At 43.8% G+C, this 18,109-nt stretch overlaps 1 protein-coding gene across 1 annotated transcript; it reads left to right on the plus strand.

Moving 5' to 3' along the window:
* The first annotated feature begins 14,369 nt into the window (after window positions 1–14,369).
* LOC120686361 (peroxidase 43-like) lies at window positions 14,370–16,114 on the plus strand. Its single transcript, XM_039968563.1, has 2 exons — window positions 14,370–14,869; window positions 14,975–16,114. Exons 1-2 carry the CDS (start codon window positions 14,429–14,431, stop codon window positions 15,563–15,565), a joined length of 1,032 nt encoding a protein of 343 aa, XP_039824497.1. The 5' UTR covers window positions 14,370–14,428; the 3' UTR covers window positions 15,566–16,114.
* Window positions 16,115–18,109: the final 1,995 nt, after the last annotated feature.

An 18,109-nucleotide genomic window follows, 5' to 3' on the forward strand; every position in this document is an offset into this window, starting at 1 on the left:
AAGTTGCATGGCAGCTTGCATAAGTTATGTTCGCTCGTTTCAATATATCCTTTTTATTACTAAGATGTGCACATATTAATTCTACATCATGGTTAATGTGGTTTGTTCTTTGAGTTTACCATAGCTAATATTTTGGGTTGAGTCCACCACTTGTAGCACCTTTCTAAAGATTTAGGAAAAAACAAACATTTCACTATTAAAAGAAGTGACTTGAGAAAAGCCAATGAATAAAGTAAACATAACAAGAACATTAAGAATCTTGCTGTTGCATTTCACCTCATACATACTTTATCTAAAAAATTAGAATGATATCAACAAAGGTGGCGAAAAAAACCCCCCTAGAACACCCCTAAGGCTCTAACGGTCTTGGAACTACATTTTGGAAAGGACATTCACACACATAATTCAATATAATAAAAAAGAAAAAACAAATATACTTTGGAAAAAGAAGACATTACAACCTCTTCCACTAATTTGATCTGACAAAAAAAATAATTAAAAAATTTCCCGATAAGGAAATTTGTATGTCTCCAAGAGATTTGACCACTAACGTACCATCTTAATGAACAATAGTGCTGCAAAGATAAGGGATAGAAGAAAATAAAAAATGACACATACAAAATACGCATGCTAGTTACATGCAACATGTGGTAGAAAAACAAGTGCAAGACAAATTGAACTTTATGGGTTCATCAAAAAATTATATGACCACAAAAATTTGTCAGACTCCTTTGTCACTTGAATAACCATGCACTAATGAAGTATATCCACAACAACAATTAAAATTCACGCTAATGTTGTTAAAATAGGCTAAAATTTTCACGCCATAAACTAAATCAGCTGCCAGCTACGAGCCACACGTGCTCGGCCTTCTCGGTCACACAGTAGGCAGTAGCCCAGGAGTGCTAGGCTCTGTATAGCGGCACTAGTGGCCTCGTCGGAGACGTCAGGTACCTTCATGTCACTTCCGTCACGGCTATCTCGGTCTTCATCACGGCTGCGTTTTGGAGCGGGCGCGAAGGCAACAGACCCGAACCCGACCTCGGGTAGGGTTCTGACCCATGGGCCATGGAGGTCAGAGGGGTGGCCTCGGCTGATTTGGGGTGGTTCGGGGGACTCGGTCGACTCCTGCGGCAGCTAGTCCAGACCTCCCTCCCCCGTCGACTCCCCCTAACCCTAGGACAGGGATTCCAGTGAATCCTGGTTTATCAGGGAGGTCGAGGGGGGAATCTCCGCCGGCTTGGAACCCTCAGCGTTACGGAGCCTAGGAGGAGAACCCGGAGTTGGCGGATCGGCTGGAACACCTCTGGAATCGCAGCGAGGCTGTGGGGGCTTGTCCTGCGATCGCGGTAAGTCTTCCACAACCAATTCCTCCTCGTCAGGCTGCATCGCTCCGTGATGCTAAGGCTGTGAGGTTCTCTACTTTGGGGGGCGGGGGGGGGGGGATACACGTTCTTTTGCTCAAGTTTTGAAATCAAATCATTTGCGCACAGGAAGAATGGGGGATGGGACTCATAGATTCCAGCGATACAGTGAGAGGGGTTCCTTTGGCAGAGGGAGCTTTAGGAGGGAGGATTTCCAGTTTGAAGGAAGATTTGATCAGGGACAGTGGGATGATAGGAGAGGAGGTTTCCGGGGTGGTAGAACCCAAAAATTCCAATGGAGACAGAGAGTACCTAGGAGAGGAAATAGTCAGCATCAGGAATATAATACACATTTTGATCTGAGAAACAATTTGAATCAGGGACGTGATACAGAGAGGGGTAACAAATCTCAGGAAGAAATGAGAGGAAAAAGGAGGAGAGTATGCAAGACTCTTCTCACTCTGAGACTAAAGACAATACTGATGTGAAAATGAAAGAAAAAGAAGTGATGAAGGACAACTTAGCAAACTTGCAGGGGACAGAGAAAACTGAAGAAGGGAAGAAAGATGCTGGTAGTTGTAATAGATGTGGGAGGTTTGGACATATTCCTGAGATGTGCCTTAAGCATGTGATGTGTAACAGATGCAGTAAGGAAGGGCACTTACAGAGGGTATGTTCTGAAATTATGCCCTGGGAGTATATTGCCCCCTTCTGTGGCTTTGCCGCCCATGGTCAAGGTTTTCATATTATTCAGGAAGATGATTGTGGGGACAGGGAAAAAGATATGGCAAGCTGTGCTTTGATCACTATTCTTAAGGGAACTGTTACTGCCAGACAGTTGGAGGAAGAATTCAGAGCACAAGCAGGACCACAATCAACATGGAGATGGTTTGCCAAAAAGGTTGCTGAGAATGTGTATCAGATTAGATTCCCTACAGCTAAATAAGTAGAGGATCTGTCCTTCTTTACTGGCATGCACATGAGAACTATACCTGAAGTGTTATTCAAAGTAGAAAGATGGAATTCTAATGCTGGGGCTAAATCTAAAATTGATTCAGCCTGGTTTAGGATATTTGGGATATCCATGGAGCAAAGGTCTGTCAAGAGAGTCAATTTGATTAGCTCCCTAGTTGGAATTCCTTTGGAGGTAGACTCTGCTAATCTTAAGAGGTGGGATTTTGTTAGAGTCAAGATATGATTCAAAAATGTGACCAAAGTTCCAGCAGTTGTTGAAGGGTTGATGGATTTTCATTTTTATGACTTCACCTTCCAGATAGAGGTTCCGGTGGAGGGCAGTACAAATTCCACTGGAATCCAATGGATTAGAAAGTTGATAGGGCTGATGACGATGACCCTTCACCAAAAAAACCCAGATGGGGACAAGATGGGACTGAACATGCTGCTGCAGAAGGAAAAAATGACTTTGGAATAGGAACTTCTGACTCATATCATGGGAAGCACTCATATCATGGGAAGCATCACAAGACTCAGACTACAGTGGATGAAAACCAGGATGGTAACAAGATTAAGGACATGTGTGAACAACAGAGAGGTAGTATTGAGGTAATAGATAACAACAAGGATAATATCGGCTCATTGGAAGAAAAGTGTTCCCAGAATGTGCACACTATTGAATCTGGTAATGGGGACAAAGGAAAAGGACAGGAGGTGAGTGAAGAAGAAAGTGAGGATCAGGGCCTATGTTTTGATGACATTATTGTTGACGGTCCTTAAGTCAGAAATAAAGCCGTCAACTCCTGCATCTATTCATAATTTTCAAACACCAAAAGTAGTTATAGGGTTTATTTCTAACCATTTCCACGAGTTTTGGTGATTCTTGGATTGCAGGCACTCGCACCTGGAATAGAGCAAAAAACAGACAAAAGACGCAACACAATTGCACAGAATATCCGACGCTGTGTCACACAACAAAGAGGACCCACAAACCAGACCAAACCGACCAACCAAGCCCCGACACCGTCCATCTAACATCAGGACCCACCAGGCAGTGTACCAGACGAAGGCGGTGGCCAGAGGCGGCCATAAGGGTTCAGCCGACCCCACATGGAAGGCACTCACGCTGAGTTTTGGCGGGAACGTCGTTCTTATCCTCTAGAGGGCGGTTGGCAGTGTTCCCATATTTGTTGAAGGCAGAAACCGACCTTTGGAGCTATATAAAGAGCCTCCACATACCCCCTCAAGAAGAACACACATCAATCACCACTCCATTCACTTGTTGGAGAAGTAGTAGTAGGACTCCACTTGTATCATTAGAGTAGAGGGAGTGTGCGAGGTGGAGGATCGGAGAAGAGCCGGACGTGTTGGCATCTCTTCGACTTGTACATCGACGGGTACGAATCACTTGAGTAAGTATCCGAGTTCATCTTCTGTTAAGTTCTTGATCCAGTATTCTTAAGTTAATCATTCATTTACGGGTTCATCGTCCGTTCTCGTAACGGTTGCTCTGGTAGAGGGCCCCTGATAAAGACGGGTAACCCTGCGCGACGCTAGAGTATGTAGTCGAAGGCTTAAGCGTGGTGCTTAGGTCCTAGATTGCCTTTGTTTGCCTCATGCTCCATAATATTGCGGGGTAGACCGCAGGTGGTGACAGCCCTGTCGGTCCGCTACGAAGCTACTTCGTGGTTAGTGCACTCCCCCCTGTCCGAGTACGGCGTAGAGCCACAAGCCGGAGGTCCCTAACAGTACCTAGGTCAGACCGGTGCCCGAAGTAAACAAGTGACGAGACTAAGTTTACCTTGCCTTGACCTTTAACTTTAGATAAACCACACTACCCAAAGCTCGCCTACTTCTTGTTCTCCTAGGGTTAAACTAGCCAGAAGATCGTTACACCTCCGTTCCCTGTGACATCTCGATACCCTGAATACTCTCCGGGTGAAGTGCTACAACGGTATTTTCCGTGCGCTTGCAGATTACTCTGTGATCGTTAAGAAATACCAACAATTATCTCCCCTGGGGGCCAGCACTTGAGTTTTGGGACTATTGAAAATATGGAGATAAAAAATATTTGGCATATGCAGATCTCTGATAATTCCTCAATGCCTATCAATGAATATGGCACAAATCTATTCAGGTCTAAATTTGACCCACTTGCTGCATTTGAAGCTAAAATAGCCTTAAGAAGTGGTAAACTCACTGAATCTTTGGATGGGTATACAAAAGGTGATGAGCTGACCCATATATTGGGTAAAACCATAGAGAATGTGGATCTTCCCACCCAACAGGAGGCAGTCTGCCCTAACCCGGCCTTGGGGACTCAAGAAGCTCCAATTGGTTATTTTTCTAGTCAAGACCCTGAGGAAAATCCAGAGCTTAACCCCAGAGAAAAGGATGGTGAAGCAGTGAATGAATCTGATTTTCTGCAATCCTCTAGGGTTGACACTGGAGAGTTGATTGTCCCAATAGTTAATAGCAACATATCAGATCTCGTGAAAAAAAGGGAGGCTGATAATGTGATAGCTGACTGTGCAGTGGAGACTGTGAACCAAGCTGTGAGGATGGGACCTCAAAGACAGAGTGAGAGACTGAAGAAACAAGAAAAGGGAGAAGTGAAAATTGCTAACAAACCTGAAGCAGCCATGTTAAAAAAGAATCTAGAAGGTAATCATCTCAATTTTAAAAATTCTTTTGTTGTTCTTAGTAATTCTGATTTGATGCTTAGATCTAGTAAAATGGGAGTTGATACTAAGGATCTACCTTTAGAGCAATTTAATATTATTAAAGACTTAGAGCAGGCTAGAATGAGCTTGAAAAATAAAAGTGAAAAGAAAAGTGCTAACTCAGAAGTAAATACAAAGGAAAATCTCCCTCTTGGAGAGATCAAATTTTTAGAATAGGAATCTGAAGGTTATGACCAGGAAGGATTCACTCTGGTAGAAAGAAAAAGATCAAAACAAAAGCTAGGGAACAGGAAGGCAACAAAATCCAGGGGCAAGCAGACCCATCCTCTTGATGGTAAGCTCCCCCTGAAGAGGGTATAACCATGACTTGCTCTGGTTATAACCTAAGGAAAGGAGTAGGCCTGAAAAAAGAAAAAGTTATAAAATGATAGGGGTCATGTGGAACTGTAGGGGGTGGCAAAAAAAGGAATAAGTACTTTTGTCAAAACTTTGCTTTGGGAGCATCAGGCTGACTTTGTGGGCTTCCAAGAGACAATTAAGAGCAAATATCCTATGAGTTTTTTTAGAAAAATTGATTCACAACAGATTTTTGAGTAGCTGTGGATTCCATCCAGGGATAGATCTGGAGGAATTCTGTTTGTATTTAAAAAAGAGAGGTTTGACATTCTCTCCTCTGACGTGGGTACTTATTCTATTACAGCTAAAATTTTTGACAAAAAAATTGAAGAAAAATATTTGCTTAGTCAGTGTATATGGACCAGCACAAGAGGAGGGTAAAGAAGCGTTCCTAACTGAACTTGCTCATATTTGCTTCAAAAACAAAGAGCCTATGTTAATTGGAGGAGATTTCAATATTTTAAGATTTAGTGAAGATAAGAATAAAGCTTTCTGCCCCAACATGTTCACTGATATGTTCAATTTAATTATTAACTCCTATGCTTTACGGGAGGTAACCTTAAATGGTGGTCTTTATACCTGGAGTAATAATCAAGAGAACCCCACCTTAGAAAAGCTGGATAGGTTCTTGATGAATGAGAGCTGGGAAACTCTTTTTCCTTTGACAAATTTGAGAAAGATCCCAAGACAACTATCTGATCACAACCCGCTGATGTTGTGCACAGATCAGTATAAAATTAATAAAAAAAGGGCTTTAGTTTTGAGAATTCATGGCTCAAACATGAGGATTTTCTTCCAAAAATAAGAGAAATTTGGGGGAAAACAGGTTATTACATGCTCTGCTGTAGAAAAATGGTGCATAAAACTTAGTAGGATCAAGAAATTTCTCAAAGGTTGGGGCCAAAATCTGAGAGGACAAGTCAAACGCTATAAGCACCTTTTACAGGAAGATCTGGGCAAGTTAGAAGAAATGGAGGAGTTATCTTGTCTTTCTCCTAAAAACTTGGATAAGAAAACCTTTATATAGACTGAATTGCAAAAAAATTTGGCAGAGGAAGAGGAGTATTTGCATAAAAGGTCCAATCTGAATTGGCTTCTGAAAGGGGACAATAACACCGATTATATCCATAAAATAGCTAATGGGGAGAAGAGGAAAAATACAATTTTCTGCTTGCAACATGAGGGTGAATCTATTGAAGAGGATGGGAAAATTCTAGAGCATGCCACTGCATACTATAAGAATTTATTTAGTCCTGCTGAAAAACCTCCCTTCAAACTGAGCACAGATACCTAGGATGAGCAAGAAAAGGTGACTCAAGAGGAAAATGATGCCCTGTGTCGACCTTTCACTTTAGATGAGATTAAAAAAGTCATTTTCTCCATGGAAAAAAACACTGCCTCTGGGCCTGATCATATACCTATAGAATTCTATCAAACTTGCTGGGACATTATCAAAGAGGATATTATGGATATGTTCTTGGAATTTGGATGTCACAATTTGGATCTGGGTAGACTTAATTATGGAATTATCACTCTCATACCCAAGCTAAAGGAGGCCTCTAAAATACAACAATACAGGCCCATTTGCTTACTAAATGTGAGCTTCAAAATCTTTACTAAAGCTCTGATGTTAAGATTTGAAGATTGTATGAGCAGAATCATAAATATGAGTCAATCAACTTTTATCAAAGGTAGGAACATTATGGATGGTGTGATGGCTCTACATGAGGTGTTGCATGACACCAAAAGTAAAAAGAGAGATGGTCTGATCTTGAAACTTGACTTTGAAAAAGCATATGATAAAATCAGCCGGGAGTTCCTTTTTGATTGCCTCAGACATCGGGGTTTCTGTGAGGATTGGTGTAAATGGATTAAAGTGGTGGTTACCAGTGGAACTCTAAGTGTGAAAGCAAATGATGTAATAGGAAGCTACTTCCAAAGTGGGAAGGGAGTGAGACAAGGAGACCCTCTGTCTCCCCTTCTCTTTAATCTAGCAGCTGATGCCTTAGCAAAAATGATACAGCAAGCTCAGAGAAATGGATTGATTCAAGGATTGATTCCAGATATATGTGGAGAACGGAATTGCAATACTTCAATATGCGGATGACACAATTTTGTGTCTGCAAGATGAAGATGATTCAGTGCAAAATATGAAACTTTTGTTGTATCTTTTTTAGCAGATGTCAGGACTCAAAATTAACTTTGACAAGAGCGAGGTAATTATGATCTCGCAAGACGAAAGGAAAACTTTGAGATATGCTGATCTTTTCAACTGTTCAATAGGGCAGTGGCCTCTGAAATACTTGGGAGTACCAGTTTGTGGCTCCAGACTACATATCAAAGACTGGTTGCAACTAGATGAAAAATTACACAAAAAATGGGGGGATGGAAGGGGAACTCTTTATCCTTTGGTGGCAGGTTGACCTTGCTGAATGCCTGCCTCAGTGGCATTCCAATCTACAGTATGTCTATGTACTTATTGCCAAAAACAATTCACAAGAGATTAGACAAAACATGGAAAAGATTCTTTTGGCTAGGGGGAGGTGTGAAAAAGAAGTACTATTTAGTGAAATGGAGTAAAGTGGCCAGCCCAAAAATTAAAGGTGGATTGGGTATCCAAGACCTATGGAAATTAAATATAAATCTTCTTTGTAAATGGTGGTGGAAGTTGGAAGCTAGCCAAGGGATTTGGCAGACAATAGTTAGGAAAAAGTATGTCAAGGACAAGTGTATAGCACAGTTAACCTCTAAACCTACAAATTATCCAGTTTAGAACGATCTACTGAAAGTGAAAGAATTATACTTGAAAGGAAGAATAAAGTGTGTAGGGAATGGGCTTGATACTGATTTCTGGAATGACCCATGGTGTGGAATAGTATCCCTCAAGGATAAATTCCCGGACTTGTTCAACATTTGTAACGAAAACGAAGGCACTGTAGCCTTTTTTGCAAGCAGTGGCTGGAACCTAACATTTAGAAGATGGTTAGATGAAAGGCAACAAGAGAGTTTGAGGAAGTTGAGAGATATGCTGACAGCTTGTGCCTTATCAAATAATAACAACTATCCTAAATGGTTGGGGAAAAAACAGTCAGTTCTCAGTGAGATCACAATATAAGTTCTTGTGTGAATATTTGATTGAGGACAGAAATAAAAAAATTTGGAAAGCGAAGCTTCCTCTGAAAATCAAAGTGTTTATGTGACTGGTGAAACTTAATGCTATCCTGACAAGGGACAACTTGTCCATAAGAGGGTGGCAAGGGGATAAAATATGTTCCTTCTGTTCGAGCCCTGATTGTGTTGAACATCTTTTCTTTGGCTGCGTAATGTCTAGATATTGTAGGAGCTTGGTTTCAGTTGTAGTGAATGCTGATTGTAGACCAGGCTCCGTCCCACAATTCTAGGTATGGGCTAATAAGTTTATGCCCTGCCATAAAAATCTTCATATGATTGATCTTGTAGCAATTTGTTGGGCAATATGGATAACAAGAAATGCTATTAGTTTTGAGAGGAAAAAATATAGATCTCCTACTGAGATTATTTGTTTGGCTGCATCTTTTGTCTCCTATTGGGCAGGTCTTCAGAACCCAAGTTACAAGATGGTGCTGGAATCGGGAGCGGAAGCCTTGAAGAACATAGCCCTGTTCTTACACCTGCAGGAAGCTCCTTCAGAGGATGCATGGATGGTTTTGCTTCAGTAGTTCTCCCGGAGGCCGCGGGGTGGTTTTTGCTTCAATAGGTCAGCCTTTTTCGTTTCCTGTAGGATTGGTTTGTGCTTAGTTTGTTAGCAGGGGAGAGTCTGCACGTTTGTCTCTTCTTCAGTTTAGCTTCAATGGTTTGTTTGGTAGTGGTTTTGCTTCGGTTGGCTCTGGTGCCAGACTTTTTTCCGTGAGCTGGAGCTCTTTCTCTTTTGTCTTCCTTTTGGTGTTAGTTTAAACTCTGAACTTGGATTGTCTTGTAATTTCGTTGCTACTTCAGTAATGAAATTCGGGCTTGGCCCTTAGTGAAAAAAAAACCAATTTTAAGTTGCAGCAGATGTTATGTTAAAATAATACAAACATTTTCTTGAGGACAAATGACAGAAATTTGGGCAAATAAATACTTCCGCGATCGATCACTTTTGCAGCTTGGCTCGTCGGTAGCTGCAGCCTTCGGCCGGAATGGTGGCGGCCTCGGCAGATGCCGTTTTTTGCCCCGGGCGGCCTCAGCAGCCGGCAGGCGCCGCCGATCGGCGGCGGCCGGATCAGGCCCTAGCGACGGGAGACATCCATCGGCGTGAAGATATAGAGGGGAGATCGTACCTGTGACCCTGGCGAGCACCTCCCGGCGTCGATGGATTGCGGCAAAACGGAGTTTCAACCCGGGAGAAGGAGATGTGCGCGGGGAGAAGACGCGCCAATGCTTCGCGCGCGGGGGAGAAGAGGCGGTGGCGCGGCAAAAATCGCGATGGCAAGCGGAGTAGGCGCGCGTATATTTGCGCGTGCGGAGGGGAGATATGCCAAGTTGCTATTTTTGCCAAGTTTGTTTGCCAAACTGTTGGAGTCCTTTTTTTCTTATTTTCCCAAAAATAGATGTATGCCAAGTTGAGATAGCAAACTCTTGGAGATGCCCTAATTTCTATTGTTAAGCATCAGACAGCTTCTTCTTTTAGGAACGACAGTTTCTTTTATAAAGTAATGTGACAATGACACTAAGCCCTTGTGTTTGCCTAACAATATGAACATCTGCGTCGGTATTGTGTTTGGCAAAAAGGACAAGAGCAACTTAATTAAATGCTAGCAAACTAGCTATTTACTCACAAGAGTCGTCTCATGGAAAGCTTTATATGCATGTAATGGCACAAACACCTCTGAAGTTAGAAGCACCCACCTGTCCAAATCATAACATTCAGCTAATAGTTAGTTTCTTGGGACGCGCACGTTTTCAAACACAATGAACTACTGCTCCAGGCGACCTGACCCCGGCACATTCGTGGTCTCGCGTGGCCATGGAAGAACCATGCATGCATCAGATTCTAGCTTGTGGCCGTCGGTGGTACGACCGTTACACAGATGCACGCAACCGTGGTTCGGTGTAGCATTAACTGAAATGCATCTACTACTCGATCCACTTGTGCTTTGCAATGCACGCCAACAAAAAGGCTACCGAACGATCGGTCCGTTGTCCAACCATCATGTTTAGACTCTAGACGGTACAAATCCATGTTTCGCATCATTTTGTACGAAAAGAGACAGAAAGTGGTCAAAACTCCAGGTGTAGCAAGCTCAAGAATGGCTAGCTTAATTCCTCTGTCAACGAAACTGTAAACAAACTAGCAGCAGAGGAGTCGTCTTCTTCTTCTTCTTCTTGGGCGGCACGGTGTTCTTGTCCATGCTCCACCGGGGACACGCAACGTGGGCAATAAATGGCGCGGCCGTTCAGCCGGCGAGATCGAGCTAGCTAGCTAGCACATGCCAGAACAGAGCATGCATGAGCTTTGCAACCTAACAATTGGGCACCCATGGCACGCACAGTGATCAAGTGCGTGCTGAATTCATTAGCTCATCGTTCGTTTGCAGCAGGGCGCGTATGTGCACAAACAGCTCATGGAGGAGTACTTGCGTAGCCATACACTCCTGTTTGGTGTCAGCAATCTTGTACGCCTTAAATCCGTGTCTGCCGCCGATGGCAGGTCGCCGTCAGCACAGCCCAGTCCACTTGGATATATAATTGACTCTCGCCAGTCATGTCTTATCACAATGACATGTGGGATCACCTTAACTCATTGACGTGTGGGTCAGGATGTCAAATTCTGAAAGCAGTGTTTTAAATAGCGGGCTATAGTGGAAATTTACCGGCGCTATAGCGGTTTTAGAGAGAGTGTTTTAAATAGTGGGCTATAGTGGAAATTTAGCGGCGCTATAGCGGTTTCAGAGAGACCGCTTCAGGATTTAGCGGGGTATAGCAGACAATAGCTGTATTTTTAGAAACTAACGCTAAATCTTATAGCCCGCTATTTAAAACACTATTTGAAAAAAACTTGCGAATTGAGACCCAATTTTTGAAATTTCTCCGCCAGTCATGGATCGGAGATTTTTTTTCCTCATTTTTATATTTCGTTGATTGGTTTTATTTTCAGATATGTCCTGCTTGCTTTTCATCACGTTTAGTCTAGTTTGTTTCCAAGCTCCATGTGTTTGCGTTCAGGTTCATTTTTAGGGGGTTTTCAGGGTAATTGTAGCTGCCCCCAACACTTCGGCCTTTTATTTGAGTGGGCCGAGACTAAGTCTGTGTTTAGTTTATGAAATTTTTTGGATTTGAGTACTGTATCACTTTCGTTATTATTTGGCAATTAATATCCAATTATAGACTAATTAGGCTTAAAAGATTCATCTCAATATTTATAGTTGAACTGTGTAATTAATTATTTTTTCAACTGCATTTAGTGCTCCATGTATTTGTTCGAAGATTCGATGTGACGGGTACTGTAGGAAAAATTTTGGGAACTAAACAGAGCCTAAACCAAGAATAGCAGCTAGTCACTAATTCCTAGGACCTGTTTGGTAGGAGGGCCTACTCCCAGCTCCACATCCGAGCTGGAGTTCGAGTGCTGAAATGAAATGGTTCAAAGTGTCTTTATATCTCTGTCTAGTTGCTCCAATAAAATATATAAATCTATCCAGGTTTGTTCTAAATCAATCTTTTATTCAATTTAGGTGTTCCCTGCTTTGATTTGCAAATGTTGTTGGAGTATTGTTTTCCAAGGAACCATGCATTTGTTTCCCCAATGGTCATTTAAAATCATGGTACCTTGGAAACGACAGCCAATTTTTTTTCCTCCATGAACCTGTCGAGTTTTATTCCCGCTGGATTTGCTCGCGTTGTATTCCTCAATCGATGCCACTGCACAAGCGGTGTCTTAAAACTCTCCAACATGTGAAGCCTTGCATGGAGAGTGATTGCTTATAGATTTTTAGGCTCAAGGAAGTTGCTTTTTTAAGGAAAAAAGTCATCAACTAATACAGACGGACCATTTTAAGTAGAAACAAAAAGAAATAGGAGTAGATCCATTTTAACATGAGCCATGGAGAATTAAATGATTTTCTTTAATACTTATCCAAAATTCTTAGAATGCCTTATATTCGGGTATAAATTTTGAACCTTTCAATGTCTTATATTCCAGGATGGAGGGAGTATGCACTTTTCTATACAATTTTTTTGTACTCAGTATTGGTTTAAGAGCTCTTTTACAATGATTGTAGAGTACCAATGGGTACTTGTAGGTACTTTTACCTTAAACTATTTTATAGCCGTTGATCTATGGAAAGTATTTAAAAAATTAAATTAGTATTCGGTCCCACTTTTTGGTACTTGGTCCCACATTTTGGAAGTACCGGTTAATTTATCATGTGTACTTCAGGTACTTCCTACCTTGACCACCATATAATTTTATCAGATGGCCGGCTCCTATTTTTTCAATAATTGTAAAATTTCTCTTGGTTTAATTATATGGATCTTACTACAACCAACAAACACTTCTTGTGGGTCAATGTTAAGCTAAAACAACTATATTTTTGTCAAATTTTAAAAGCTAAAACAACTATTTTTAGATAGAGGGAGTATGTGCATAGTAAATACTATAAATTTAGAAAAACTAAAACCACCTACATCACTTATGCATTTATCCTTGAATATGATTACACTGAAACAGGTGAAATCCACGCCGAGCCCTGAGGTACACGGAGCTATGACTTCCTCCAGGAATCCAGAGGGCATGTGCCAGGGAATATCAGCTGTACTTTTTTTTCCCGGGAAAGAAACAGGCCGGGCGAGACAGCTTCAACTGCAAAACCAGGCCACTGCCCGTCTGCCCCTACCCTACGCCCGTGTTGACGTACTTCCATTCAAGTTCTCCCCAGTAAAAAGCTGAGAATGAAAAAGTACAGAGTACACCCTCGCCTGCTTTCTGGACAAAATGCCGTAACCCCAAGTGACCTCTCTTCAGTAAACCAAACCAAACCAACGCAAAAGCAACCCCACCGTACCCAAGCATGGGAGCTCGGCCGACAGGCTCGTGTGCCCCGCTGTGCCCAACCACATCTTGGACCATCTTGGCCTGGCTCCTGCACGGCCCCCTGCTGCTTTGCCGTGACCGACAACCCGGCCCGGAAAAGCCTCATAAATTGAGCACCATGGATAGATGAGCTCGCCAGGCAATGCACTGGAGGGGTATCGTGCCACGCTTTACTCCGGTGGCCTCGTGCACATGCAGGAACGATGGCCTAACCACGGCCCCAGGGGAGGAGATGATGATTTTTTTCTCCTGTTTTCGGTGGCTCCGGAATGGTGCAGCATTCATGGTTGTATCCAAAGACTGAGCTCGGGAGTAGATTCAGATAGTATTCAACGACATGTGTATATGATGCAATGAATTTTCAGGTCAGAAGGATCTGGTCAGTAGGTTGCAAGTGAATTGATCGGTAGAACGATCCAATAGTAAAATTGACAAGAAAGGAAGTACAGATCTTCAGATTGTACAAGTGTTGTGTTTTTTCTTCTTCTTTCAAAATATTTTCTACTTACTGTGGTATGTTTCAAAATATTTTCTTTCCAAAAGAAACAGGGCTGGGAATGAACTAGACTTGAAAGAAATGCATCCTTGTATTACATGTCAAGCTGCTAATGGTTTGGGCTAAAACCATTAGCAGCTTCAATTATATAATGTCCTTTGTGAAATAAATAAATCACAAAGGCAACACAAAAAAAATCATAATTCCCAAGACCAAAAAAAAAAGAAGAAAGATACAAGCTGCAAAAGCGCGGCAACTTTTGCACTGCACCGTACCAGATGTTGGGCACTTCGCACTTGGGCACCTACCTTCCCTTCCCTTGGTGAGGTCAAATCCTGCACCGTGCACGCACACATGTGCCGCCGCGCGCACCGGCGCCAACCGCCGCTCCGGAGCCAGCAGCCTATAAAGCCTCATTTACGCAGCTCACAGGACCTGCAACGACCTCTCCTCCGTCCTCACTCCCACTCTCGACCTCTCTACAATGGCGAGAAGGTGCAGGAGCAGCGGCGGCGGCAACGTGCCGGGCTTGGCGGCCATGGCGGCGGCTTCATGGCTCCTGGTGGCGGTGGCGCTCGCCGGCGTCGCCGACGCCCAGCTGCAGGTGGGGTTCTACTCCAGGTCCTGCCCGGGCGCCGAGTCCACCGTCGCGGACGTCGTCCGGCAGGCCGGCTCCGCCGACCCCACCATCCTGCCGGCGCTCCTCCGCCTCCAGTTCCACGACTGCTTCGTCCGGGGCTGCGACGGCTCCGTCCTCATCAAGGGCGGCGGCGGCGGCAGCGCCGAGGTGGACAACAGCAAGCACCAGGGCCTCCGCGGGCTCGAGATCATCGAGGGCGCCAAGACGCAGCTCGAGGCCCAGTGCCCCGGCGTCGTCTCCTGCGCCGACATCGTCGCCCTCGCCGCCCGCGACGCCGTCGCATTCGTACGCATACTCTATTTATTATATATATATATATATGTATATGTATAATTGTATATGGGTCTGACGACATTTATACATGCACGCGTGACGCTGATGACGTGGCAGACCGGCGGGCCGTCGTTCGAGGTGCCGACGGGGCGGCGCGACGGGAAGGTGTCGAACCTGCGGGACGCGGACGCGCTGCCGGACGTGCGCGACGGCATCGGCGCGCTCCGCTCCAAGTTCCGCGCCAACGGGCTGGACGAGAAGGACCTCGTGCTCCTCAGCGCGGCGCACACGGTGGGCACGACGGCGTGCTTCTTCCTGCAGGACCGGCTGTACAACTTCCCGCTCCCCGGCGGCGGGCGGGGCTCCGACCCGGCCATCCCGCCGGGCTTCCTGTCGGAGCTCAAGTCCCGGTGCGCGCCGGGGGACTTCAACACGCGGCTGCCGCTGGACCGCGGCAGCGGGGGCGTCTTCGACCCCTCCATCCTCCGCAACATCCGCAACGGCTTCGCCGTCATCGGCTCCGACGCCGCGCTCTACAACGACACGGCCACCGTCGACGTCGTCGACTCCTACTCCGGCCTGCTCAGCAACTTCTTCGGGCCCTACTTCCGGCAGGACTTCGCCGACGCCATGGTGCGCATGGGCAGCATCGGCGTCGTCACCGGCGGCGCCGGCGAGGTCAGGAAGGCCTGCTCCAAGTTCAACTGATGACCGGTCGATGCATGCTGCCGCACCATAGATCCTCGCTCCTTCCTTCATTCATTGCGCGCAGCTGGCCCATCCGTGGACAACAAGCACGGTCGGGTTTAGTTGGGTGCTTGCTTTCATGGCGGTGTTCTTCAATTCGTTCATCACTAGTACGTACATCGTGTAGATCTCACTGGGGGAAAATTAAAGAAAAAAAAGAAAACTCATCGTGTGTTTCTGTTGTATATGCATGCTCACCAAAATGAAAACTGCACAAGATTCAGAAAAGCGATTTGCTTCGCTTTAAAATCTGTTCTGGATTCATTTTGAAGTGGCATATATGGGTGGCGACGGAATATACATAGGGTATAAGGTAGCTTGTTCTTGAGTTTATATACAAATTAATTAATGTATATGTTATTAGTGATTTTGTTTTTGTTTTTTTCTTCTGGGAAATTCATTCGTCGTTCTGTCGACTGTAAAAAGTGTCGAGTTCTTCATTACAAGAGGTGTCGAATATTGTGATGATTTCTCCTCTGGCTTCATGAATTCAAGATATGATTTTTTTTATGAACTGTTGCGAACTTGGTAGAAATTCATTTTTCACTGCTTCCTTGTGACCAAGTTTATCGCGCAGTTATTGTACTACTGTACTAGAAGAGATACTTCCATCATAGTACAATCATACAAGGACTCCACGTCCCCCCACCTGTATATTCTGACAGACAACAATTTCCTTCCTGAGGAATATCGGTTGTCTTCTTCGACAGGAACGGTAGTAACTGAGTCACTCACTTGAAAACATTCTGATGAGGAACTTTCATGGTGAAGCTGTAAGCGAGACCTGCATTCATGTGCACAGTTGCAATTCCCAAGCAGCTGAAAATGAGCAGCCACAGCTGATCTACCAAACTTCAGCAGAATTGAAGTAGTACAGTGCACTGCTCTTTCTCCTTGCAGAAACGCGTCAAGAAGTTTTGCAGCATCTCTCTTGTTGCCATGCCCAGTTATGGACGATGGTTGGCAGGGGAAGCGGGCAAGAGCGTCGGTTGGGCTGCTCGGTTTTATTGAGGACAAGGACTTCCTCTGGCACGCAACTACAAAGCGGCATGTCATTCATTTGGCTGCCGCTAGCTCCTGGATCAGAACGCAACCACGAAGTATTTTTCCAGCTTCTAGATCCCGAGTTTGAATTCAGCAGTTGCACTTTGTCTTTAAAATTTTGCGGGGATTTGTATTGCACCAGAAGGTAACTTTTGATTTTGGTTTGTACTGGCCAGAGAGCTACCTGTTTGTACTGGTACAGTTTTGTAAATTCATGTTTGGAGTTCTTTTTCAGAGGACGGTACTAAATTTTGCCTTCTTGGCTTGAAGAATGTTTTGCAGTGGAACTAGATAAATCTGCCACATTGCATGGTCCATCATGGGTATCATGGATGTAAGATACCACAAAGATCTGGAACACGGTTGTGACCATACTTTACTCTTTGGACATTGGTGGACGGTGGGGAACTCGTAGAGACTGCCGGGTTGCTGGTCCAAACTTCAGTGGCACATCTCATTTACTTCTCGACCCTGTTTCTTTTATTAAAAAACAAAAAAGATCAGTAGTTCTTGACTTGAACAATGTACATGCATTCAGCATGTAGACTAAACAAAAACATAAGAAGAATAGAATTATGCATTTTTCCATGATAATTCCACTGAATAATCGGGCATTAAATTTTTTAATAACCATTGTTCAAGATGCAACTACAGCCTTGTTTGGATCACTTATACTAAATTTTAATCTGAAGTGTGAACTAAATTTTAGGTGACCAACTATTTTGGTGTCTAAAGTTTAGCCAATATCTATTTGGATATTTGGACTATACTTTAGGTGGGATACATGTAGAAATGTCATTTTTGGCCTTGGATTGTGTTGTTGATGTGCATGCATGTGCATAGTGAGGGGTAGTTTGATCTTTTCGCAATTTGCTGGTCGGTTTAGTTCAAATTAGGTGAATTTTGAGGACTACTAGGCTAAACTTTAGTTGGGGTGGAACTAAATTTAGTTAATATTTTAATCCACCTGTTTGGATTACCTAATAAACTAAACTTTATATCGACCTAAAGTTTACTCCATGAATCAAAACGGAATTTATATATGAGCTATTGCTTTTATTTGGAACCATATTTTTTAAAGACACTTGGAACCATTATTGGGAAATGGACACGGACATGTGGCGTGAGATTAAGCGCGTGAGTGTGACGAACTGACGACCATATCCGTTGATAGCAGAGTCTCTGATAGTGCAAGCAAGATCGGGCTGATTTTTCCGGCGCGTTCTAAAGCGGAGCAGGCGGCTATTTATTATGAATCGGGAGATGCATGAATTATGAAGTGAAATCTTACGGCCCAAACATGATCGGAAGCTGATTGACTAAGGTCAAATACAACAGTGCAGACAACTGCTGTCTTTTTTATATAAAAGACAAGTTAAACAGACAGCTTGTACAATAGACTGTCTATTTAGCTGTCTGCAGAATGTTTAATTTATCATTTGACACACAAATCATGGGGAT

The sequence above is a fragment of the Panicum virgatum genome, chromosome 8N, assembly GCF_016808335.1.
Source record: "Panicum virgatum strain AP13 chromosome 8N, P.virgatum_v5, whole genome shotgun sequence".
Classification (NCBI taxonomy): domain Eukaryota; kingdom Viridiplantae; phylum Streptophyta; class Magnoliopsida; order Poales; family Poaceae; genus Panicum; species Panicum virgatum.